Source organism: Medicago truncatula, chromosome 4 (assembly GCF_003473485.1).
Source record: "Medicago truncatula cultivar Jemalong A17 chromosome 4, MtrunA17r5.0-ANR, whole genome shotgun sequence".
NCBI lineage: Eukaryota > Viridiplantae > Streptophyta > Magnoliopsida > Fabales > Fabaceae > Medicago > Medicago truncatula.
This window is the reverse complement of record NC_053045.1, coordinates 51,345,128-51,371,977: the sequence shown is the minus strand read 5'-3', so window position 1 is coordinate 51,371,977 and position 26,850 is coordinate 51,345,128. Positions and strand designations below refer to the sequence as shown.

At 32.8% G+C, this 26,850-nt stretch overlaps 3 protein-coding genes and 1 non-coding gene across 4 annotated transcripts; 2 read left to right on the top strand and 2 right to left on the bottom strand.

The window, feature by feature from the left end:
• Nucleotides 1-17,344: 17,344 nt before the first annotated feature.
• LOC25493701 (high-affinity nitrate transporter 3.1) lies at nt 17,345-18,861 on the top strand. Its single transcript, XM_013602279.3, has 2 exons — nt 17,345-17,580; nt 18,071-18,861. The coding sequence occupies exons 1-2, from the start codon at nt 17,451-17,453 to the stop codon at nt 18,559-18,561; spliced, it is 621 nt and encodes a 206-aa protein (XP_013457733.1). The 5' UTR covers nt 17,345-17,450; the 3' UTR covers nt 18,562-18,861.
• Nucleotides 18,862-20,036: 1,175 nt separating this feature from the next.
• TRNAL-UAA (transfer RNA leucine (anticodon UAA)) lies at nt 20,037-20,119 on the bottom strand. The gene has a single exon. It is a non-coding gene; the product is annotated as a tRNA-Leu (tRNA).
• Nucleotides 20,120-22,809: 2,690 nt separating this feature from the next.
• LOC25493699 (high-affinity nitrate transporter 3.1) lies at nt 22,810-23,798 on the top strand. Its single transcript, XM_013602278.3, has 2 exons — nt 22,810-23,030; nt 23,154-23,798. The coding sequence occupies exons 1-2, from the start codon at nt 22,901-22,903 to the stop codon at nt 23,642-23,644; spliced, it is 621 nt and encodes a 206-aa protein (XP_013457732.1). The 5' UTR covers nt 22,810-22,900; the 3' UTR covers nt 23,645-23,798.
• A 546-nt stretch (nt 23,799-24,344) lies between these two features.
• Nucleotides 24,345-26,327, bottom strand: LOC25493698 (manganese-dependent ADP-ribose/CDP-alcohol diphosphatase). The gene is made up of 2 exons (XM_013602277.3): nt 26,138-26,327; nt 24,345-25,487 (listed from the first exon to the last, which is right to left on the bottom strand). Exon 2 carries the CDS (start codon nt 25,452-25,454, stop codon nt 24,468-24,470), a length of 987 nt encoding a protein of 328 aa, XP_013457731.1. The 5' UTR covers nt 25,455-25,487; nt 26,138-26,327; the 3' UTR covers nt 24,345-24,467.
• Between the last annotated feature and the right edge of the window lie 523 nt (nt 26,328-26,850).

Genomic DNA, 26,850 nt, shown 5'->3' with positions numbered 1-26,850 from the left:
TTTTTCTTCTTTTGACACATTAGAAAGTTTAAAATGCTCCAAACTTAAAAAATGTAAGAATGGTCCAAGGTAGCATGGGGACTTGGATTGGGTGCATTCAGTGACTTCATGGAATCACTGTAGTCATCCATGTCATCACTATTAGATTGATTTCTCACATTTCATCCACACTTGAACTTTGTCCAAAAAATTAAGAAAATAATATAGTTTTAGAGATATATAAATAAAAATACTACCAAATCCATAAGATGGACTGACAACAATATTTTAATCTGGTCAAGGAAAAAAAGAGTTGATTTACGTGAAACCTATTTTCGATTGAAAATTTTAACAAACTAAATTTTAAAATAAGTAAATTTCATTTTTTTAAGTTATCTAATCGAACCGATCCAAATTTAATTATCTAAAATACATTAGGTATGAAATTTTTTGTTAAGCCTCACCAACTAGAATCCGGATTGCCTTCTCTTGACGGTCCCCTCGTTGATGAGGTCAACATATTTATGGTCATTGAATCAAAAATCAGATAGTTTATATTTCAATGCAAAATTTTTAAAATCAAAATACGGAACATGAAATCTAAACCGTCAAATTTCGATTCAACGGTCACCAATATACTCACAATCTAAATTCCACCAACTAGCTAGTAGGGGAAATCATTTTCGCGGGAGCTTCCCTTAATATTTAAAAAATCACACTAGTATCTGGGAGTATATTTCAGATTGAACAAATACTAGAAAAGAAACTCCTTTTTTGAGTTTTGATAGAGTGGATCCATTAGATGAACACCGTGAACTTAACTCAATTAGTAAGAGCATTGCATTATATATGTAGGAATCGAGGTTCGAACTCCGGACTTCCCACTTATTTATTTTAAAAGTTAAATTTCTAGCCACTAAACTACTTGTCACTTGATAAAAAAAAAAAATGCGCATTAGATGGACACCAGTTAGTTAAGCCCAAATATATGACACTGTTTTTGGTCCAAGGTTATAGTATTCAGTTCATGTGATAGGCCAGCTTAAAAACAATATTCTTATCTTCTAACATTTCATGCTGTACAATTGAATGCTACATGCAAAAGTGAATTTTTTTAGATACAAAACGATGCATGCACCAACCATAAACTGTACATTAGAGTGACAGCAGCATTTGCCGCACATAATTAATAATATCAGATTTTGTAGATGGGAGGTCAAACTCATAAGAAATAAGTAAGACATAAACAACAAAATTTATCTTTTTTTTTTTTTTTTGTAGCAGTTGAAGCAATTTTGAGCATAGGGAGATAATTGATCTACATCAACGTCAAAAACAATATTAATGAGGCAGCTTGAAAGATCCAGAAAAATGCGACAGAGGCTGATTTCTCAAAGAAAAATAGTTGGTAGGCCCATATGCATTCTTCATCACCAATATCATAATAATAATTTAATTTAATAATTAACCAGAAAAGTGACAATGGCCATGTAAACTTACATATACAATCGGTATCGGGCGGTCAAAATCAATAACTGCGTCACATTGTTATTGTGTAGAGTCCAAATCCTATTGAGACTCATTGCGTAACACAGTTATTGCGTGGAATCCAAATCCTATTGAGACTCGTATATCTTCAAGAACAATCATCAACGGGAAAGAAGCGACATTTCAAACGGGTTCTGGTATGAATTGTTATTATTTTTTTCTTTGAATTTTGCAAAAATAAGTTGTCATTTTGAACCAAATCCAAACCACCTTGCCAAGAAGAACTTGTTTTTCCCACGAGAGGCTTCCTTTTCTGCATTTGATGATACTCCTGGACTAGGAGATTGCAAAATTGGCGTAGCAAGTTTTACTGCAAGGATAAGTGTTGTGTTACCACATTTATAATTGCAAAACAAGGTAACAAAGACTTACAAAGAATATTTTAAATGGAACCTATTAACCAAATCATAAGTTCAAAACATACCTTTTGCGTCCGTGGAATTTGTTTTTGAACTTGCATTGGTAGTTTCTCGGTCAGATGTAGAGCTTGACTTTCTGTCGCGAACTTTATGCTCCATATTTCCTTCACTATTTTGGTCACCTGCGAGTACAAAGAATAAAGGAAAGAAATTGTGACCATGTCATAATGTTCAATTCTACATAAAATTGTTTTCTTGATAATATAGAGTAACATTCTGTAGTGTTCTTGATGCATTTACCTTTGGTTCCTTTAACAAAATAAAGTTACAAATCCTTGGTAATGAAATGCTGTGTTCGATTTAATGTTTTCCCAATTGAAAACTAGGAGGTTGTTAGGAGTTCAACGTTGGACAGTCTCACATAAAAAAGGAGGCTTATAAGCCAATGTGCAATGAGTATTGAGTCATTCTATCTAATAGATTAGTCTTTTGGATTTGATTCTTTGTTTAAGCTTATGCTTGTAACATTTGATGTTTTCGTTAAGAAGATTGACTTCTCAAAAATGGCTACTCATGAAGGATTTTGAGCGGATAATGTTGAGTGAAGTGTCGCGGAATGAAAGCCCCTAAGGAAATCAGCTCTCGTAGAGTAGTACATTGTTAGGAGTTCGCTAATCAGGAAGAAAAAAACATTGTTAGGAGTTCAACATTGGGGAGACTCCTAAAAAGTGAGGCTTATTAGAAAATGAGTTTCCCATCTAATAGACTAATCTACCTTTGAGGGGACTGACTTCTCGAAATAGTTATCCACGAAGAAATTTAATCAGCGGAGGGTTCTTAAAGATTAATAAGAACACATCCACCTTTTTATACTTTCCATATAAATTCCTTCAAATGAAAGAGTCTCGCCTTAATCCACTCAGCCTATCAGAACACACAAAAATGTATAGGATCACAAGAGATTTTAGGACACAGAGCTTATCAGAAAAAGTTTCCTTTTGCAATTTCAGTAACAACTTCACCAGAAAAGATTTAAAGGAACGTGGTTGAAGACAAGGTCATGGTTCTTGCATTTTTGCAATTGAACGTTGCTATATGGTACGAGAGATTTAATGCGCGACTCATGCACGACATGCTCAAAACACACACTTTGTTTGGTGAATGACCTTCTTCTAGTTGGTTTATGGATTTATAAGATAAAGATGAACTAAGATATATAAAATATAATATAATAAACTAAGATAATATAAAATTGTTGTCGGTAGTAGCACCATCATCTTCCCTGTCAATGTTGCACCGATAAAAGCATTACAACCCTTAAGATGCTCCGAATTCATGTTTTATTTGGTGAATCTGCTTAGTTAAACATAAATCATCATGAGATCAAGTGCCAAATGCCAAAGCATTACTGTTTGACAAGATTAATTACTGAGAGGAATAATTCGTGCAATTAGGCACGAAAATTTTGTCGTGCCTTTTATCATTTTCCTTTGCAATTTATAAAAGTAGCTAATAGTATGCATTGCTAGAGATTGGAGTTATCTCCAAGTATAATGAAACCACTCACACTAATTGTTGTAATTGGAAATGATTTCATCGAGTATTTATAACAGAAGTGACAGACTTCACTAACCGTCACAAACCGAATAGACACTTGTTATTCTATACTTAGCATGAACTGGATTATGTCGCAACATGTATATGGAGAAATTGGCATAGATTATAGGCATAGATACTTACTTTCATCAGGGATCTTCCAATAGTTATGGTTCAAAGCTTCGACAAAAGAAGAAGATTGTTGGTCTTGCATCACTTCAAGAAACACAACAAGTTAATACATTGAACTTGAATATTATCAATAACTTCTCAATTTCAATGTGTGGGGAAACATAAATCTTACACTGATCAAATAAAGCATATCTGTAGTTTGGGGCTAAGCCAACCAAAAGCAGCTGGACTGCCTCTGCATCTCTTGTCATCGATACTGCAGCCGAAGCTTTTAGATTCTGTGTATCTAGCAGAATACCAGCAAGCTGAAAAATAACATATAAGCATAGAGTAATATCCTAAGAATTATACCAAAAGTACTTATCGAGAAATTATCTAAGAATGCGATGAATTTACCAATAGTTTCTTCAGCACAGAGTTCTGAAGTAGATCATATGCATCCTCACAGTAATTATCTGTGAGAACGGTGCATTGAGATCCAACCTGAGAATAAATTGGGCAATAAAATTAATCATAATGCACGTAGCACATTGCCTTGGCATCAAACTTATTTTTAAAACCAATGTTCACATTCATCAATTATTCATTTGAACCAACCTCGTTAGTCGCGCTTAAGACGTCTTGTCCAACCATGAGGACGCTCAGTTTACCAGTCACCAAAAGGCTTTCCATGTCCACCTGTAAAGCAATCTTCAACACTATATCAGCAAACTAAGTATAAGCCTGCTAAATTATTTACAATGTCCATAAATTTTTTTCAAGTGATCATGAGTTAATAATTTCTGTTTTTATTCCAACAAATTACAAAACCATGTTTGAAGGCAATAACAAATGGACACAAAAAAAGTCATCAAGGCAAAGCTCAAGGAGATGAACTAAGAAGTTTGAAATAGTTCGATAAAGAGATATATGATTCAAATTCCGACTATTAACATAACATACTAAAATCCTATATGGTCCACTTCAGATTGAAAATATGTTCGTGTCCGACGGAATTGGTGTACAACAACACATGTGATTACATTCAATTACTGCTATTTTCTTAAATTGATTACTAATGTTTATGTGTCATTGTGTGTCAAAAAAACTAGAGTAAAGACACAATTTAGTCTCTCACAATTTTATCACGGCCTAGTTTAATCCATTACTTAAAAAAACATTAAAGTAGTCCTTGATATTTTCAAACTGGGGATAAATTAGTCCTGAACTCATTATACAAGAGGACTTATTTATCTTCAATTTGAAAATGTCAATGACTAGTTTGGTATTATTTCTTCTCGGAGACTAAATTGGTCCGCCAAATTTTATTTATAGAACAAATTAAAACTTTACTCTAAAAACTAACATTTGACTATAAAAAGGAAAAGAATAGAAGAAATGTGACCTCATCAGTGAAGAGCAATGAAGTAGCATCAAGACCAGCATGATGAAACAACCATGCAGCTTGCTTAAGCTTACACATATCACTTCTCTTCACATTCATCACAGGCACCACCACTGTCCTCTCTTTTCCACCACCATCATTCTCTTTCTGTCTATAACCCAATAGCCATGCATGGCAAATAGCAGCCACCATCGACGCCGTACCTGCACCACATACAAATAAATTCCACACTTTCCAACACTCCCAAAATCAAATCAACAAAACAAATTCAGTCCATGTTTGGTCTCACGTGAGTTTATCAAAATCACAGTGAGCTACCGTAGCTTTTGAAAATTATAATGCTCACAGTGATTCCGACAAATTTAGCATGATAGAAAACATGCATTCAAGTTTTTCACTAACTGTTTAAATGCCCAGAAAGCACAATTTTGATTTCGACATTTGTATGAAGCTCTCCCTTCGAGAATCTCTGAAACAAATTCCTCTGCTCTTTCAAAAACCCATTAAGACTATACTCCTCCGTAGTTTCTTCTTCTTCCTTCACAAAATTCTTCACCGGAGCTATCTTCTCCCACGAACACGTGGAAGAAGATATCGTTCTCCGGTGAGCAGATTCCACGAGGTTCCTCGGTGGTGACAGAGGTAAAGAATCCTCACTATGTGGTGTTCGCCGGCTTGTATTCTCCGGCAACGGTTCAGACAGTGCAGAAGGCTTGAAAGTTCTTCTGGAGTTATAATTAGGAGCTTGGATTCCCTGTGGCTGAGGTGCAGGAGAGGGTGAAGATTGGAAGCGGGATTTTCGAGGATGTGGCTGACGCGGAGGGAGAGAATCTGGAGAAGGTGGTGGCGTGTTACTTGGGCTATTGTTATTGTTATTGTTATTGTTATTGTTGGGTTTGAGGATGTTGGAAAACCATTTGTGTACTGCAGTTGCAGGAGATCCATCCCCATCTGATGAAGGTTGTGCAAATGTGTCTGATTTGTTGCGGGTGTGTTTTGCTGTTTTTGATAGTATCTCATCACTGATTCCTTCTGCTGTTCTGTATCTGCATCAGATTATACAATGAAACTTGTTTAAGGGTTTTTCACTTTGATCTTGGTTACAAAAAGTTAATTGTGCACTGAAATATTGACATGAACAATTAAGCTGATTTCTAATTTTAACTAGTAAAAAGACCCTTACATTCGCAAAATAATGATATTAGAGGTTAATATCTAGATTCTAATATGTATTTCGACCAGATTCTTTATGCATGAAACTAAACATTTACTAATAATTAAATTTTATTTTCTTATGTTTTGATGAAGTTTATGTTCCTTATGTAGTAGTAGTATGAAATAAATTAAAATGTTACCTTCTGGCGGACCTAGTCCTAGAAAGAGCATCTGTTCGATCAGAAGATGGAAGGGAAGACTTCGACGGGGATGCAAAGCGAGGTGAACCTAATAGCCGTCCGGGAGATTCACAACGTGAAGGAGAAGAAGCAACGACGAGTCTTGCTTCTTGCAACCATTCTTGTGTTAACCTTGCACTGTTACTTCTAGTACTATCATCGAAACCATCATCTTCCTCATCATCATCCATGTTCATACCAACCCCACCAGTGAGGTCATAGGTTTTCTGGTGAGTGTCTACTGTCCCAAAAAACATGTCATTCATGAAATCTGTTAGGTCAGGTGGTGGTTCTTCCCTACGTAGTGTCTCTGCCATCTTTTTTTGTAGGTTTAGTGACCCTTTGTTCTCTCTTCCTAACCTTCGCTCCATTGATGAGAGATACACTATTGCTGATTTCTCTATGAGGTGGATAAAAGGGATGAGTTTTGTGTTATTAAAATGTAAGAATGGTAGAAGTAGAAAACATAGAAGGTTGATAACATTGAAGATATCAGTATGACTCTGTCTGTAAGAATTTTGCCGGCATTTGTCTTGTTCTCGATAGGTTTGTCTTTGTATCTAACTAACGTAGAATGTTAATTATGGATATTATTAAATATACTTTGTTTTATCTTGTGGAAAATATACTTAGTCACGAATGGTGACATAGATAGAAGAGAGGAATGGAATTTTTGATACATTTTTAAAGAATTACATCGAACTCAAGGTTACATTTTTTTCATTGTTTTAGTGTATTAGAGATTTCTTTCACCCTTTATATATGGTTGTGAAAGAAACAAGGGAAAAAACAGAAAATGTGAAGTATGATGGTATGAGACAAACACAAAGAAGTGAACAATGTAAAATGATGTAGAGTTAAACCACACCAGGCTTACAAGTTACAACTATACTACAATGTCGTCAACACACAATTATGTGTTAGCTCTAACATTTTTGTGTATCTTAAAACATTACAGTGTAGTTGTAACTTGAAAATATGGACATCTTTAAACATTTTGAAAATATTCTTTTTTCGGTTTATGTTTGTTTTATCAACAAATTTACTTTTGATGGCCCCTTCCAATATGCTATAACGATTAATACTATATTCTTCAATGACGCTTTCTAAGATTATTTAGTGACTCCTTCTAAGATTTCGAAAAATATAAAAATTATTTTTCAAACAAATATGATAGTTTCTATTCAATAACCCATGAAATGAAATGAGATAATTATTTATGATTCTTTTCCTTTCTTTGATTTGTTCTTTTCTTGCATTTTTTCTTCAGCCATCACCCAAGTAATAATATGATGGAATTGCAAATGGGTTTGTTATATTTTCTATTACTACTGTTGGAACTTGCTGCAAATGAACTGCAACGGTATGGAGCCTTTATCCACCCAAACTAAGATGACGCCGAAAAATTTGTTGTTACGAAGCTCTCTCGTTGGTCGTAAATGGAATCGACGGTGGCATTGCCGATTCATCAAATGGTTGTTGGACCTGAACATGGATTTAAATATGAAACAAAAAATAAACAAAATTGGAAAATTTTCTTTATATTTTCCAGGTATATTGTAAAACATTAATCAAGTTATTTGAGAACCAAACATAAACCAGTAATGTATCTAAATATTTTTCCAAAGAAGGAAAAAAAAAACCCATAAGCAAAACCAAAATGTTTAAAACTGGGTTTTGGGAAACAAAACAAACAGGAAAACTAGAAACATATTTCCTGGTATGTGTTTCCGAATTTATTCTCTCTTTCCCTCTTTGAAACAGGAAATCTCTCAAAAAACTTGTGGAACAAATGGAAAACACTGGAGGGTTTTAATTTACATGCGAGGGTAAAATGAGTAGTTTATAGAAATGTAGGGGTGAGAGTATAAATGTAAGGGTATATTGTAAATATTTTCCAAAATTATTCTTGATGTTTTTTGGAAGCACCTGAGGCCTTTTTGTTTAACAACTTAGATTAATATATGGGCTTAGGCCTTTTTGTTAATACAATTAGCAAATTTTATGAAGACTATTACTTTTTCCACCCTACTACCTGTACGTCCTTTTTTTTTTCCTTCTAAAAATGTCCTTAAGATTTTTGGATTTTAAAATCCAAAATGAGTTTTTCTTTTGTTATGAGGTGAAAAAATGAGAGTAATTTTATAACCTAGTAACAACACCCAGGAGAAAACAAAAGTAGATTTTTGAAATCCGGTACCAACACCCGAGAGAAAACAAAAGTAGATTTGATAAATAAAAGTCATTTTATAAACTCTCTCTCTCCAACGTTATTAATAGATTATATAAAGTTATTAGCGAGACTCATTTATATGAGTGTAAACGGTTCAAACAAAATCGATTAATCCAAAAAAACTAAACAAAACTGAAAAATTACCCGACCTTTTTTGACTCGATAAAAAACCAAATCGAATAGAAAGAAACCAAACCACGCTTGTTTGATTTTTGGTTTTCAATTTCGAAAATCTAATAAACCCATGAACCAAACTAATTTAACTTAGTCCAGTCTCAACATTTTACCATCGTTATCACCCAAAAGAAAAATATATATAGAAAATAAAGAAAAACTAAAACTTCTCTTCACTTAGTTGAATGGGTAGAAAAAATTAACTAAAAATAAAAAATGACAAGTTTATTCTTTGTACTTCCTTAAATAAAATAAAAAAGTTTATTCTTTTGTACTAAAATTTAAATATTTAAGTGGTTGATAACTCTAACAGGTAACTTATGCTGCTGAATAGCTCACATTTTTTCTCTTTAATTATGTTATTTCAACTTAATTTCATAGAATAACCACTAACAAATAAGATAAAAAAAATTTCCTTCTTTTTTAACATAAAACTAATGATTTTTATTGATAAAACGACAACTAGTACAAATGGTATTAAATCCATCAATAAGATACAATATAAGTAGTACTCGAGTCGCTCCAAACTCTTACAAAAAAAAAATAATAGTCAAAGCCAACCCCAAATCAATTTAACATCGAGAAACTTTTGGATGAACATAAAGATTTGGATCCTCTATTTGATCACACAAATATAAAAAGAAAAAAGTAGAAAAAATAACAATTAAATAATCATTAATTTTTAAATGATTATAGCATGTCCATTTTTGTGTGTGTGTGACCGAATAGAGGGTCCAAATTCTTATGTCCATCTAAAAATTATTCTTTTAACACCTATCTCAAAATACAATCAAGAGGGTGAAGATACTACTCATAATACAAATAATAAGACCCTCTTTTCTTCCCTAACAACCATTGCCAAGATAAAGTAATTTACCACTTCATCTACCTACACTTGATGATTTAGATTCAAAAATCTTTTCATTACTTACTTTCCTAATCAACCAAAATACAGAATGTCAAATCAACAATACCCCATTTTGTTCCTTTACTCTTCCCGTCATAAAGACAAAACATTTGGATTGATCTTTTTTTCTTAAGGGATTTAACAAATAAATGATATTTTCTTTCAAAAAAAACAAATAAATGATCTTCATACGTTTCTTATTTTAACATTCATGGGTTTTTTCAAATGTGTAGTGTAACTATGAACCTTGGTTTCATTTAGATTGAAAATTGGCTTAGTTATATTATAGTATGATTGATTGGGACTTCTTTTTGTATTATTTTTGTTACACGATGAACCAAATTGTAAAAGGGCTATAATATTAGGTGAAGTCTAACATGAGGGAGTCAATAGGTCCCTCATGTCATGAGGAAGTAAAGATGCTTTTTTTTTTACCTTAGGATTAAATAAATGGATTGGATCTGCTCCACCTCAACAAGAGAACACATGTACTTCTCCACACTCAATCAAAATAGACCACACATTTTCTGCATATGATTTTCTCTCCCCTCTATCACTTGCTTATCTTCTTTGCTATTTCTCTCTTTAAGTTTCTTTCCCATTTTACAACCCATAAATCATATGAATACAGAGACTGTTCTCTTGCCCTCGTTCTCACCTCCTTTCCTCAAGATACTTCACTGTTGCAATTTATGTGAATTGAAAAAAATGGCAAAAATCAAACTAACTAGTTTACATAGATACATGAGTTATAGCAAAAAAAATTATCACTTGCATCTTTCAGAAAGAGTTATAGCAAAAATGGCAAAAACTCATATCACTTGCATCTTTATCTTATCCTCTTTCTGAAGAAAATTAGTTCTCAAATTGATATGGGTTTCATGGTTGCTGAATCGAAACTATTCGATGTTACAGCGAAAAGTTGTCAATTCGGTGATATAGAATGATTCAAAGGCGTTTTTTTTTTAGAACAAAAAACAAAAATATGCGATTAGTTTGTGGATTTGAAAAACAAGCCTGTGCATTCTTCATGCCATTCAATTCCGATCAAAAGTGCATAAAAATCGTTGAATTTGATTGTGTACAATGGGAGATCCAGCCGGGTCGATTCGCGGGTCAAAAAACCCGTTTTACAGTATACTACCTAAAGAAGATGACATTAAAAAAAATTATAAAAAAAAAAATCCCTTTGCAGAAATCGAACAGGCACCCTATGACCCTTAAATCCAAAACACAACCAATTGCACTGCACTTACAATTATTAATATTTTAGATTTTTAGTCTATTTATTTACTATTACCAGTTTTGAATTGTTTAATTCATTTTATTTTAGGTTTCTATATAAAGCAAATCTTAGATAGATACAAGTCTAAATAAAATTTATATGAACACACGTACATTAAAATTTAGGTGACTAAATTATTATTATATTTTTTAATTTTATCACTGTTGTGTGTGTCAGGATTTGATTATATAAAGCAAATCTTACATGAATTGAGAGGGATATGAAATTCCAGTTTCTGCTTCCTTCTAACTTTGTGAGGGTCACATCCAACGGTGGGATCGAATAAACATGCTCTGGTTCTAGAGTTAGACGAGTTTCGGTCATCGGGGAGGTGTCCTTCCTAGTTGACTATGCTTCTGAAGGGATAGTTTGTTCGGTAGACACGTCTCCGAGATTCCGATCTGAGAAATTCCAGTTTCTGCTTCTTTATAACTTTGTGAAGATCACATCCAACGGTGGGATCGACTAAACATGCTTCCGTTCAAATGTTAGAAACGTTTCAGTCACCGGGGAGTTGTCCTTCCTAGTTTACTAGGCTTCTGAAGGGATAGTTTGTCCGGTTGACACGTGTCCGGGATTCTGATCTGAGAAATTCCAGTTTCTGCTTCCTTCTAACTACGCGAGGGTCACATCCAACGGTGGGATCGGCTAAACATGCTTCCGTTCAAATGTTAGAAACGTTTCAGTCACCGAGGAGTTGTCCTTCTTAGTTTACTAGGCTTCTGAAGGGATAGTTTGTCCGGTAGACACGTGTCTGAGATTCTGATATGAGAAATCTCAGTTTCTGCTTCCTTCTAACTACGCGAGGGTCACATCCAACGGTGGGATCGACTAAACATGCTTACGTTCAAATGTTAGAAACGTTTCAGTCACCGGGGAGGTGTTCTTCCTAGTTTACTAGGCTTCTGAAGGGATAGTTTGTCCGGTAGACACGTGTCTGAGATTCTGATATGAGAAATCTCAGTTTCTGCTTCCTTCTAACTTTGTGAAGGTCACATCCAACAGTGGGATCGACTAAACATGCTTCTGTTCAAATGTTAGAAACATTTCAGTCACCGGGGAGTTGCCATTCCTAGTTTACTAGGCTTCTGAAGGGATAGTTTGTCCGATAGACACGTGTCTGGGATTTTGATATGAGAAATCTCAGTTTCGGCTTCCTTGTAACTATGCAAGGGTCACATCCAACGGTGGGATCGACTAAATATGCTTCCGTTCAAATGTTAGAAACGTTTCAGTCACCGGGGAGTTGTCCTTCCTAGTTTACTAGGCTTCTGAAGAGATAGTTTGTCCGGTAGACACGTGTTCGAGATTCTGATATGAGAAATCTCAGTTTCTGCTTCCTTCTAACTTTGTGAAGGTCACATCCAACGGTGGGATCGACTAAACATGCTTCCGTTCAAATGTTAGAAACGTTTCAGTCACCGGGGAGTTGTCCTTCCTAGTTGACTAGACTTCCTAAGGAATTTTCATTTATTTTTTGAATAAATGTAATGAATTGAATATTAACTAAAAAAACTTAATTTCACTTTAATTATTTTTTTAGCAGAATCATATTACTCAATTTCACTTTCCCTCTAATGCTAAAATAATCAAATTTCATATCCTCCCAATTCATGTAAGATTTGCTTTATATAATCAAATCCGGACACACACAACAATGATAAAATTTTAAAAAAATGATAATTCGATTACATCACTTAATATAGTCTCCTATTTAAATTTTATCATTGATGTTTCATATCCCTCCCAATTCATGTAAGATTTGCTTTATATAATCAAATCCGGACACACACAGCGATGATAAATTTTTAAAAAAAATAATAGTTTAGTCACATCACTTAATATCGTCTCATTTTTAAATTTTATTATTGATGTATGTGTGTTCATATAAATTTTATTTAGACTTGTATCTATATAAGATTTGCTTGATAAAGAAATCTAATTCAAAACAAGTAACAGTAAATAAATAAACTAAAAATCTATAAAATTAGCAATTGTAATCACAGTACAGTTGGTAGTGTTTAGGGATTTATGTGTTGTATGGCGTCGGTTCAACTCCTGCCAAGGCAAATTTTTGTTTTTTTTTTTATCTTTTTTTAATCTCATCTTCTTCGCCCGTAGACACTCAAACGGGTTTTTTGACCCGTTAATCGACCCGGTCATATCTCCCTCGGTACACAATGAAATTCAACGATTTTTATGGAGTTTTGATCGGAATTGAATGGCACGAAGAAAGCACAAGCTTATTTTTCAAATCCACAAGCTAATCACATGTTTTATTTTTTAGGGTTCTTTAAAAATAACACTTTTCCAGAAACCTCGGATTGTATGTGGAGCGTGCAGAAATGTCAGCCTAGCTGCTTTGGTAATTGTTGTACTTAAATAGTTATTTTCATACATAATTATTCGCTTAGATGTGATACATTATTCTTTTGCAGCAACCAAAGGAATGTATGTATGTTCCCAGTTTAATGCTTCCCATGCCTAAATTGCAACAGTGAAGTATCTTGAGGAAAGGAGGTGAGAATGAGGGCGAGATAACAGTCTGTGTGTGCATATGATTGCTGGGTTGTAAAATGAGGAAGAAACTTAAGAGAGAGAAATAGAAGACAAGATAAGCAAGTGATAGAGGTGAGAGAAAATCATATAGAGAAAGTGTGTGGTCTATTTTGATTGAGTGTGGAGAGGTGCATGTGCTCTCTTGCTGAGGTGGAGTAGATCAATTCATTGTTTTAATCCTAAGGTAAAAAAAAAGCATCTTTTGCTCCCACATGTCATGAGGGACCTATTGGCTCCCTCATGTTAGACTTCACCATAATATTATAGGAAATGAAGGAAACGTAGCAAATAACAACAGAATATGGGATCCTCCTAACCCCTTTCCGTTGCCTTTTCTGTAACTGTACGGCTATGGCTGACGTCTACGTATACACACACACACCTTTGTCTGCTTGCCCTTTCCGAGACATAATGGACAAAACAAAGAGAACACCATAGGCTCAAATGGGAAGGGAAGAATAATATAATAATCCAATTATATAAGGAGTTATTGATATTGATTGACTATTGTACTTGTATTTGGATGAACTCCAAATTTTATTTAAAAATATTTCTTTTCCATAAATATCTGAGTTATATAAGATCAAGTATGAGTAAATAATGTTTTTGAAAATTATACAGGGTTGAATCAACTTATTAGTTTTTTGTTTTTTTTGAGAGAAACTTATTAGTTTATATACACCTTTTTTTTTTATTATATAGTTTGTATATATAGTTGAAAAGTAATGACAATTTATTTATAACTAAGAAACTAGTTGATTAAAATTAAACCATCAGATGAAATTAGCTACCAAATTAATTATTGATAAATATTTTTTATAATCATATTATAGGTTTGAATATCTGTAATGGTTCTCCTCAATTGGAATGGAAATGCAAACAATATCCTATTGATTCATCCAAAGAAGCATTATAATTTGGTAATTACTTCCTCCGTCCCTAATTATAAGACCCTTTTGAGAATTTCTTTTGTCCCTTTTTATAAGACCCCTTTGTTACTTCCAACTACATTAATTATTTCTTTACATACATGCCCCTATTTATTATACATCTTTTTCTTCAATCAACAATAAATAACATGTTGAAAACATAAACTAACCTTCTTTCTTAAAGGATAAAATTGTAAAAACAATAGTGATTACAAACAACTTTAATACAAATATCCACTATCTTAATTCCCGTGATTTTGATAAAAGGGTCTTATATATAGGGACGGAGGGAGTATAATCGTTTTTGATAGAACACAATAGGTAAATAAGAAGATGTAGTAGCAATAAGAAGAATAGAACAGAGAGACTGGAATCAAATAAGAAGAATAGAACAGAGAGACTGGAATCAAAGAGAGAAAAAGAAGTTACATCACACATTTCATACCTCATTTTTTTGAGTTTCTCTTATTTATAAGAGTCCACGTTCCTATTTTCTACATGGCCCTCTTTAACTCTTTGACTAATTATAATATCCACCATCATTTATTATTGGCTAATATAATTTGACAAACTTGATAGATATATGAAATTGGCTATCCTAAATTAACAATATTTTTTTCATAGTCAAGTAGGGCTGGCAATGAACCGAACCAACTCGACAATAGTTTAGGACTTGATTCGACAATTAACTCGTTGAATTTGGTTCATGAACCAAACAAGCTGAAAATTAAATCCGTTAAACAAATGAGCTGAACTTGAACTTTATATAGTTCGACTCGGTTGGTTCATGAGTTGGCTCGATAATATTATATATATATATATATAAGTTTAGTAAAAATTTATAAAGTACAGGCACTAATATTAAAATACAACACATGTAATTTATTACAAACTTTCTATGATATTTATGTACTTGTTTTTAGAGGAATTATTTTTTTTTTATCAAAGAGAGGAGGAAGAATTATTTCTAATTTAATCAACAATTTAATAAAAGAGAGAAAGAATATCACCCAAAAAAAAGAACAAAAGAAACAATAAGAAGCAAATAACACACTTGTGCTAAACTTTGTCCCATATCGGGGAGTTTAGTAACAACATAGCATAAGAGTAGTTATAAAAGAGAAGTGCATTTGAGAATCTATATGGATTGCAGTGCAGTTGTTACTACTACTTTTTTACTTAGTAGTCTTGAGACAAACATGGTCTATAGTTTTTTGTTTTAGTTCAATTTTAGTATACTTTTTTTAAATAAATTAAGAGGTCAAAATATAAATTTTTGAAAAAAAAAAAAAAAACTTTTGAATTATATTACTCAAGCAACAAATTGAACCTAACGAGTCGAACCGAACTGTTCGTGAACTTTAAACGAGTCGAATTCGAGCTGAAAAAAGAGTTCGTGTCGAACTCGAGTCGAGTTTCAAGCCGAGCAAATTCTTATCGAGTCGAGTCGAGCTCAGACAGGTTCAGTTCGACTCGACTCATTTCCAGCCCTATAGTCAAGAGTAAAAATTAAGTCCGACCATTTAAGATGTCTAAGTCCATTTACATAGAATGATTCTTGTTTTAGATAAACAATATATTGACAGAGAGTACAAGGATACTCAAACTCATTACAATACAAATAATTTTTAGAGCAATTTCAAGCACTCCAACGAACACAGACACCATCTATAAAAACGAAGAACTAGGTATGCTACCTCCCTATACACTAATTAGACTTTATGTTATATAAATAAAAGGATAAGTACACTCTATATAAAAGGATAAGTACACTCTATATAAAATCATATCGTGGCATGATAAAGTTTGATATTTAACGACATAAAATTGATTTATTCTAAAAAAACTAAATTGAATTGTTCTTCCTTCTATAATTGGCAGCTCTACTGGTCATTTTAGGCTAATATATTTTTTATATGTTAAAAAAAGAACTTAATTAATCTCACATTAGGTTTGTCAAAAAAAATAAATCTCACGTTAGGAACCTGCAGACAAACAACTCGTCCAAAGAATTTTAATATCTAATGGATTATGTATAACCGTCTGTCCATAAAAAATTCAAAGCACTTGAGGACATGAAGAAAATAGAAACACAACAATAACAAAGTAAACACAATAACAATTTCAAAATCAATGACTTAATATTTCTTTGTCGACAAAATTCAAAGACGAAAATCATCATACATATACCTTAGTGTCATAATTAAAGTAATATTAAAATTAAAACAAACTGTTTTCAAATTTTTTTTTTTAAAACAAAACTGTTTTTTTTTAACCTGTCCTAAACTAAACTATTTCCATCGGTACAATAAGTTAGTTGGTTTTGAATAGGATGTCCCTTCAACAAGTTTAAGGGCCATCTATACCACTTGGCACTTGTTTGCTCCGTCTATTACTTTTCTCCTCTTCCAATTTTTTTTTTTAGTGTATATTTGGTTCAACATCTAGAGAAATCATAATTGATTTTAGAGGTATAAATTTTTTTTTTTTTTGAAGGGAGAGGTATAAAATTGATGCTGACATGTTTGACTCATGTCGCTAAAATTGATTCTACCTCCAGAATTGATTCTACAATATTTATAGCTTTTGATTTTAGAATTGATTTTCACACACATGTTAATAGCAAAACTCACTTTTACATAAAAATATCCAAACACAAATCACTTTTAATCAAAATCAATTCTATATAATCAATTTTATCAAAATTAATTCTCCTCACCGTACAATCAAACACGCTTCGACAATATTTTGGGCCTTCTGACTTATAACAGTAGTTGTCATTACCCAAAGTCAAAACTCAATTTGTATCAGTTTTATGCTATTTTATTTGGATTGGGCTTTGTATATAATATGGTTTAGAATGAGTGTATCTCCATTCAGATTCTTCTCATCATAATATCATTCCAATTCCAATTGGCTTTTCTCTAAAGTCTTCTACTTCTCACAAGTTGACTTTTCTTTATAAGTAACTATGGCAGCACACAAGCTTGTGGTGGCATCACTTCTTCTATGCTGTTTAGCTGAAATTTGTTATGGAAAGGATCTCTTTTCTTCCTTGAAAAGAACCATTGATGTCACAGCTTCCCCTAAGCAGGGACAAGGTAAGTAACAAGAAGAATTTGCACCTTGTATTGACTTATGCTAGTTAAAATAGAATATGATGAATCACATAGATCATGTTTAATTTTGATGAATTAATTTGAAGACAAAGTCACTTTTTTTCTTCTTTAAAAAGATACTTGATTTAATTTTGATTTGTATGTGATTATGTTCCTTCCTCTTTTCTTGAATTTGAATAATCTCATATACCACTATGAACATTTTTCAAGAAAATTTGGCCAAGTTTAATAGAGTCCAGTGTGTTATTTAATAAGGTTTTTAAACTGCAGTCGCGTTGCAATTTTTGATAATACAAATGATCACAAAGGAATATGACTGATGCAACCTTAATTTTTGCAAAGTTAATACGCATCAAAAACCTTAATAAATGAATGTCTTATCCTATATTGTGATTGCATACTTGTTTTTACATGATGTTAAATACTCCTTCAAGCTGATTAAACTCAATTTTGGTATGAAATACCTATGCAGTTCTGTTATCCGGAGTTGACAAAATCAGTGGAACATGGGCTCTAAACAAGACCTTCCCAGCTGGAACAGACTCATCCTACAAAACCATAAAGCTGAAATTGTGCTACGCGCCCATAAGCCAAAAAGACCGTGCTTGGAGAAAGACCGAGGATGAACTCTCTAGGGACAAAACTTGCCAACACAAAATGTTAGCCATGCCATACAATGCTTCCAACAAAACGGTCCAAACCTTCGAGTGGTTGATTCAGCGCGACGTACCTCAGGCAACGTACTTTGTACGCGCCTATGCATTTGATTCCAACGATAAGGAAGTGGCTTATGGCCAAACCACGAACGCGGGTAAGAGTACCAACTTGTTTGAGATCAACGCAATCAGTGGCCGCCACGCGACTCTTGATATCTGCTCCGTTGTCTTCAGCGCCTTCTCGGTTGTGTCCCTAGGTGTGTTCTTCTATATTGAAAAAAGGAAGGGAAAGTCACCAAAGCAGTGATTGAATTAAGTGACATAGGAAACTTCATGGCAGATTGTTTTGAATGCTTTATTATGCCTTATATATGCTGCAGGCCTAATTAAATAATATTATCAATAATGTTATGAATATTTGGTGGATGTGCAGCTCCCTAAGTTTTTCATATTTCATGGATAGTCTATAGGTCCTATGACTATATGGTTTTCACTCATTGGTATTGCTCTTAACTTCATTTATGTCATATAAATAGGAGTCAGGTGACATTGCAAGAATTACAATCTTTGAAGAGCATAATGCAATACTCTTTTATTCTCTATTCTATATTTTCCCTTTCTCTCTTATCTCCATTCTTCTATAGTTTGCAATATCTTGCTATAGTTTATGTTAATTTCATAACAGGTATAGGTATTTATAATAGTTATTTCTTATTTTGGTATAAAAAAATATATATATATATATATATTTGTTTGTTATGAATATATATTTGTGGATGCCAATTTCCTCTTAAATATTTATCTGTACTCCTTAGTTTGACTTGGAAATCTCATTAGCGAACTCACATTCCTTATTTGTTTTTTTTTTTTTAGAAAAAATCAAAATGAAATATATTAGCTACGACGTTGGAGACCCCTCGGTACAAGGTGTACCAGAGGGACCAACCTAAAAAAACAACCAGTCACAATGTATATTTACAAAACCACATTCCTTATTTGTTATTAATTGCTGGTGGCAAACTTGTACTGTTAACGTGATAATTCACATTTATATAACCGACAAATTTTAATGCTAACTATGCGATTGTATTTAATAAAAAGATAAAATTGATCCTTTAATTTATTTAAGCTTTAGTGTTGGATAGGCCAATGGAAGTCTTATTTTAAACTTTTTATCAAGTGTTCTAAAGATATTTATTAGTATTTTTTTTCATTACTGAATCGACGTGGGTTAGCTAACACTAAATTTTGAAGCTCAATGAAGGTTCCTTAGTAGGGAAATAATTGTCTGAGATGATAAATTAAGCATTTGCAGAATGAAATTTTTGTAAATAATTAATTAAGCTTATAGCAAAGTGCCAAAGCAAGTTCTATATGAACAAATTACATATATATATGCCGTGCACTCCAAATGATTTTAAGGTCATTATATATTTTATACGTATACAAAAATAATTTATTACCTCTAAAAAATCTATTTATAACTTGAGAAAATGATAAAAATTTAATTGATTCTAAAATATCATATCCTGTGCAATCGGGACAGTAGTAGTAATTGGTGTGAAAGCAACCATATTTTAGTTCAGTTGAGATAATGATGTAACTTTCTAATTGAACAAATTTTGATATATTATTTATTGTCAGTCGAAATATGTTGAAATGGTGTCAAACATATACTTTGTAATCATAGAGATGCATTTTTCTTATGAGTCAAATAGGACCAAAAAAGCTCTAGAGCAAAAATACAAATAATTAAAAAAAAAAAAATAAGCAAAAGAATTTTGCAGGCTGTGGGGTTTGAACCCACGCGCACTCAGTGCAGTAGGTCTTAAGTCTACCCCCTTAGACCACTCGGGCAAGCCTGCTTGATATGTTTTCTCTTGTTCTTTTTTTCTCTTATTATATCTATACTTCTATCTTCTATATACATCTTTTTTTTTGTTGGATACGAAACCTACATCTTTTTGTTAATATTATAACATTATTAAATTTATTAAGATTTGTGATGTTATATAAACTTCTAATATTTTTTTGTAACGACTATGAGATAAAATTACTCAATTATATATGTCGTGCTTGTATAAACAATTCAATTAAGCGTTTTAAACATAAGCATTTATTTTGCCAAAAAAAAAAAATAAACATTTATCGTATATAATATACAATTTAATTCTATAATAAAAGATTATTTTTTTGACGAAAGCAAACTTAACTCATTTCATCAATAATTACAGTCTCAGTACAAGATAGAATATGATCATGAATGTGGAAACTAGCATAAGATAATGACGTCCTTGTTAACAAATGAGCAACACTATTTGTTTGTCTCCTAGTTTTGATAGGTTTTAAGTGAAGTTGTTCAAATATCAATAATAGCGTCAAACATGGAATTGGTGTTGAGTCTCTTAATTATACCGTCAACCACTTGCTTGCAATCAAGTTCGATAGACACTTTAGATAGACCTATATTGTCAAGTCACTTTATCGCTTCCTTTAAGTCCCTTGCCTCCGCTTCGTGTGGTTGCTGTAATCCAAAGAACCAAGTTATTTTTGCCTTTATGAACTCTCCTAGACTTCCTCTAACGCACATGCATATTCCATAAACACTCTTGTTCCTTGAAGATTGCTGCATCGATGTGAACTTGACCTCTCCTACCTCCATTTAGCTCAAGTTGTCATGATTATGACTTATTGTTTTGTTAGAATTGCTTTATCATTCCTCCTTGTTGTATGCATGTTCGTGGGCTTGCTGCCATTTCATCAAAGATTCATGTGCCATGTACACCAACATACGTGGATTCGTATTTATATCACTCGAAAGCTTCTCATTTCTTCTTTTCCATATGCATCACAAAGTCATTACAAAAATAAGGAGTTGTTGATGAGGAAGTTGTTCGAATAGTTGAAAGAAGAGAGTTGCAAATCCATTTGCTACTACTAGATTCTCTTTGATGATATGACACAGCCGCGCCACTTCCCACACGACTTCTAACTTGTCGCAACCAAAGTAAACATGTCAATCATTTTTATACAACCTATCCCGCATCACACAATGATCATTACACTGAATACTCTGTGTTTGAAGGCGGTATCCTGTTGGTAGGTAACCGCGTGCCACCTTCCATAGGGAAACCTTCATTTTTTTAGTGGTACTTTGAGATGCCATAATTTCGTCCAATTGCCCTCTACACGTAAGTCCGCGTTATCGACTAAATTTTTCATGATGTGTTGACACGCGAAGCTAACGCCATGAGGCGTAAAATTTCATACATGTTTGTCCTCTTACACCTCATCGACAATGGACATAGCAACAATAATTTACGCATTTCATTCATTCTATGACAAAAGATAAAATAAAGTAAAAAATTATACATTATTTTTATAAGTTATCTTGGAGAGCCTATGAAAATAATTTATAAATATAAAATTATTTCTTTCTATTAACACTCTCAAGCAACATTATTTATGTTAATATACATGCAAATAAGGCAATTCACAACACTGTTATATTGTCTAAAAAACATGATTTATAGTAGGTTATTTTAAATTTGTAAAAAAACATTAACAAAAGTAATTTTTTTTAAGAACATATGTTAGTCCATCAAAATCGACATGAAGAGAATCAAATTTAAAATCTTGTTAAGAATATACTGCAAGGTCTTAAGTCAACAGTCCATCCTAACCGGATTTAATAACAAAATTACATAGAGAAAATGTGGCTTTTCATTACATAAAGGTTGATCGGAGAAATTTTTTTTTTTGGATAAAAAGGTTGATCTGAGACATGGAGTACGGAAAGCCAAACTTTAAGAACACAGTTTGCTTGCTTGTCCTTTCCAGGACATACGAGGACAAAACTAAGATAACAATATAAGATCAAATGGGAATCAAGGAATTAGAACCCATTAAATTATTGACATTTATACTTGAACTGTGATGAGCATGAGACCTTTTTTTTTTTTTTTTTTTTTTTAATATTTTAGTATCAACTTATCATAAATAATGCTGTAGACTCTCTTTGATAAACATGAAAAAAAATGCTTTATATGAAAAAATGAATATATTTTTTTGAAGAATGAAAAAATGAACTTAATCATGTAGAGAACATGGGGGACATACAACATCTCACCCGAACCTTTCATTTCAAAAAGAAAAACTTCAAGCTATTGAGCAGAAGAAGAAAATACAAACACAATAACAGTTTTAATTTTATTCTTTTTTTTAGGGGAACTTTATTTTTCTTTCTCGACAAAAAATTATCATACGGACCTTAGTGTCACAATTAAAGGAATATTAAAATAAACAGTTGCCAAATTAACCTGTACTAATCCATAAATTAAACTAAACTATATCCATCAGTCCAATAAGCTTGCGTTGGATTTGAATAGGATGACCCTTCTATATGTTCAAGGGCTATACTGTCTACAACTTGCTTCTTCCGTCCATTATTTTTTAGACTATATTTTGGGCATTTGGGCCTTTTGACTTATATAGATTTATACTATTTTATTTGGATTTTGCCTTATATATAATGCTTTAGAATGAGTGCATCTCCATTCAGATTCTTCTCATAATATCATTCCAATTTTGGCTTTTCTCTCAAGTCTACTCCTTTTCACCAAGTTGACTTTTCTTTATAAGTAACTATGGCAGCACACAAGCTTGTGGTAGCATCACTTCTTCTATGCTGTTTATCTGAACTTTGTTATGGAAAGGATCTCTTTTCTTCCTTGAAAAGAACCCTTGATGTCACAGCTTCCCCTAAGCATGGACAAGGTAATTGTAACAATAAGATTTTGCACCTTTTGTATTGGCGTATTTAATTATAATTTTATATAAGTCATGATGTTAAATACTCCTTAAATATAAACTCAATTTTGCTATGAAATATCTATGCAGTTCTGTTATCTGGAGTAGACAAAATCAGTGGGACATGGGCTCTAAACAAGACCTTCCCAGCTGGAACAGACTCTTCATACAAAACCATAAAGCTGAAGTTGTGCTACGCGGCCATAAGCCAAAAAGACCGCGCTTGGAGAAAGACAGAGGATGAACTCTCTAGGGACAAAACTTGCCAACACAAAATGTTAGCCATGCCATACAATGCTTCCAACAAAACGGTCCAAACCTTCGAGTGGTTGATTCAGCGCGACGTGCCTCAGGCAACGTACTTTGTACGCGCCTATGCATTTGATTCCAACGATAAGGAAGTGGCTTATGGCCAAACCACGAACGCGGGTAAGAGTACCAACTTGTTTGAGATCAATGCAATCAGTGGCCGCCACGCGACACTTGATATCTGCTCCGTTGTCTTCAGTGCTTTCTCGGTTGTGTCCCTAGGTGTGTTCTTCTATATTGAAAAGAGGAAGGGAAAGTCACCAAAGCAGTGATTGAATTTGAGTGACATAGGAAACTTCGTGGCTTGTAACAAAAAAAAAAAAATGAAACTTCATTGCAGATAACTTTTAATGTTTTATGCTTTATTTCATAACCATGAATAAATCTCGAGGATCATGTTTTTCACCTTTCAAAGTAAGTTTCAAATCCGTGTTGATTAATTAGTTAATCAAATTTCACATCATTTGAAGCATGATCTCCACCAAAACTTATAACATGAGGAAATTGGATATATATTGAATGATAAAATAATTCAATATATATGGGTAGTATGAGTGGGAGCATGGACTTATAGGTTAGGGCCCGGCACCTCATTTTATTAGGTGTAATGAACACTATTAAAAAAGTGTTACTCTTACTTGTATAATACAATGTACAATAGACTTAAATTAAAAATGGAAAATGTTTCTTCTACGTTTAAGATAACTTCTACGTATTAAAATTAAAACTAAAAAAATAATAAAAATGTCAAAGAATTTGTTTCAGGATCAAGTTTTAGCTTGCAAAGAGCTGAATCACCCTGCCAAGTAGGTTGAACTTGAGAGATCAAGTAGAAAGCAATCAAATATTCAATTTCATTTATATATTATTATTAAAAATATCTCAAGTAGAATCCTACTAGTTTTACATGAGCAATCAAAATTTTCACAAGCAAAAATCATACTATAAAGCATCCAAAGAAAAATCATACTATGAGGAAAATTCTCTTGACAATGTAAATGCTTGTTGCATATTTATCTCTCTTGATCCTGTCCAAAAGGCAAGGGAAAAAATTGATTTACATAACAGGTATCCGACAAAATAAAACATATATAATCACAATAAATTCCCTTTAGGGTTATTAAAATACATGTCTGTACTCAGCATTCTGTCCGTACCATAAAGTAACATTCTGTCATCATAAACATCAACATATCCAAATGCATCCCTACCAGGAGGACATTCCAATGCAGCTTCAAGAACTCTATGATGTATACCATGAGAATCAATAGCATATCCACCTTTATGATCATGACCAGAGAAACAAACCTTCACACAATCATATCTATGTATCAAATTTATCACTTCATCATAATTCCACAACAATGCTTCCTTAGATGATGCACCAGGATATAGAGACAAATGACAACAAACCACAACTTTTTGTTTCAATTTTGTTGCTTCTTGAAGAATATTATTCAACCATTCTATTTGTTTCTTTCCAATACCTCCATTGAACATGAGAAACCTTCTTTCAAGTCCAACTAAACCTGTTGGACTATTCTTATCTTCATTTGGATTCTTCTCTTTGAGAAATTTCATTGCCTCCGATGTTTTATGATGATCTTTTGGCCAACCAATTGCACTTATATCATATCCATCAAGAACTACAAATCTATATTCCGGGACGGGAGAAAATTCGTAGTAAGCATAACCTTCAAGGCTATGAATCTTCAACAACGGAAGTAACTTTTCGCGAGGTAGATTGTATAGACAGTGATTTCCAATTAAATGATATACTTGTCCATCGAATTTGTCAAATTCATCGACAATCTTTTTTACAGTGTTAAAAGATTGGTCTTTTGGACAAAACCCATCAACAATATCTCCTAAATTTATCACAAATTTGTGTTTTTGATGATTGTTCCAATTTTGAACTGCTCTTTGTAACACATCAATGCTATGCCTATAGTAACGAGGAACACCAAGGAATGAACGTCCATCAGGAATATCACTATATTGAACATCAGATATTAATCCAAATGAAAAGAGAGGTTGTTTGTGATCATCATGTGCATTTTCTAAACAACTTTCTGAACCCATGGTGTTTGTACCTAATTTCCACAAGCAGATCACCTATTGGAAATGTAACAAACGTCATCAAAATAGGACTTTTCCATGTACATTCAATGCAAAAAAATATACATCAATGTAACACTATGAAACATTAGGGTTGTCCCAATCAAATTTGATGGCCTTTTCTAAAAAATAGTCATCCTTGTAAGTAAGGTAAAAAGTCATATTATGAAATTTGAAGCCCCACTACTAAATCTGAGGCCATGTGTTGCAATAGCACTAACTAACTACACATGCATAGGGCTAACCCTGTGAAACACGGATATGAACACTGACACGGATGATAATTTGAGAAAATAAATTAATTGATAGTTATTAGATGCATATCAGTATCATGTCGATACAAACGTGATTAGATCAACAATGGGTGCTACATAGATGTAACACAAGTTACACATCATGAGACTTGGAAATGTAACAGGTTTTGAAGATCACTTTATTTCAAGCAAATTATTTTGAATCACAAAATTGAATTTTTCAAAACAGGGGATAACAAGAACAAATAACCTTAATAACCTATAAAAATTTATTTGTTACAACAGTTATATTCAAATATCAATAGTTATTATGGAATTGAAAGACACAAACAAAAAATAAATAATGATTTTGTTACAAACATGAATAAGAGAGAGGGAGATGGAGGGTCTTACTTGTGATGATAAGAATGTAAAATTGTAACAGCAATGGTTGAAATTATTAAAAAAGAATGATTACGTAGAATGCAGGGATTGATTAGTGGGAATTAAGGTAGATCGGGAACTCCTAACTCTGTGGGAAACAAAACAAGAAATAGACTCAAATGTGTTTTTGAGAATTCTCTACGTTAATGTAATGCAAAATCGAAACGAATAAAATTTGTTTTTTTTTTTTTTTTTTTCTAGTTGTCAAAAACACGGGAATGACACTGTTTACCTTTTCTTTAACTTAACGCCACGTGTTCTAAGGTAACCACGTTGACAATTGACCTTCGAACTCACCCTACCAGATCAGATATCTTTTGTTTTCTGTTACTGCACTACACCTTCTGGTTTCGATGTTTTAACTAAAAATATACCCTATATTTGGTCTGTTATTTTTTTACGAAGAAAAAGTATATTACAACTGGAATTTGAATTAATATAGGCCGTTGGAAGTTAGAACAAACATAGGCTACAGTTCAGTCAGAAAAAAAGGTAACTGATTTTGTGCAGCAGAAATTTTTCTAGAAGATATTGAGAGTTTTATCTCAAGTGAACCCAACTCTATTTAAATTAATTGGAGTTTTTTCACATTATTTTTTATTTTGTTGTTAAAGAATTTCAGATGATTTTTTTTGTCACGAGCTTAGGAAGTTTTCTCATTCTTAGACTAACCAATGAATTTT

Bases quoted from the DNA above. Each gene is read 5' to 3' on its own strand.
- LOC25493701 (XM_013602279.3), top strand. From the start codon at position 17,451: ATGGCAGCACACAAGCTTGTGGTGGCATCACTTCTTCTATGCTGTTTA. The intron at 17,581-18,070 runs GTAAGTAACAAG...ATACCTATGCAG, and splicing joins TTCCCCTAAGCAGGGACAAG to TTCTGTTATCCGGAGTTGAC.
- LOC25493699 (XM_013602278.3), top strand. From the start codon at position 22,901: ATGGCAGCACACAAGCTTGTGGTAGCATCACTTCTTCTATGCTGTTTA. The intron at 23,031-23,153 runs GTAATTGTAACA...ATATCTATGCAG, and splicing joins TTCCCCTAAGCATGGACAAG to TTCTGTTATCTGGAGTAGAC.
- LOC25493698 (XM_013602277.3), bottom strand. From the start codon at position 25,454: ATGGGTTCAGAAAGTTGTTTAGAAAATGCACATGATGATCACAAACAA.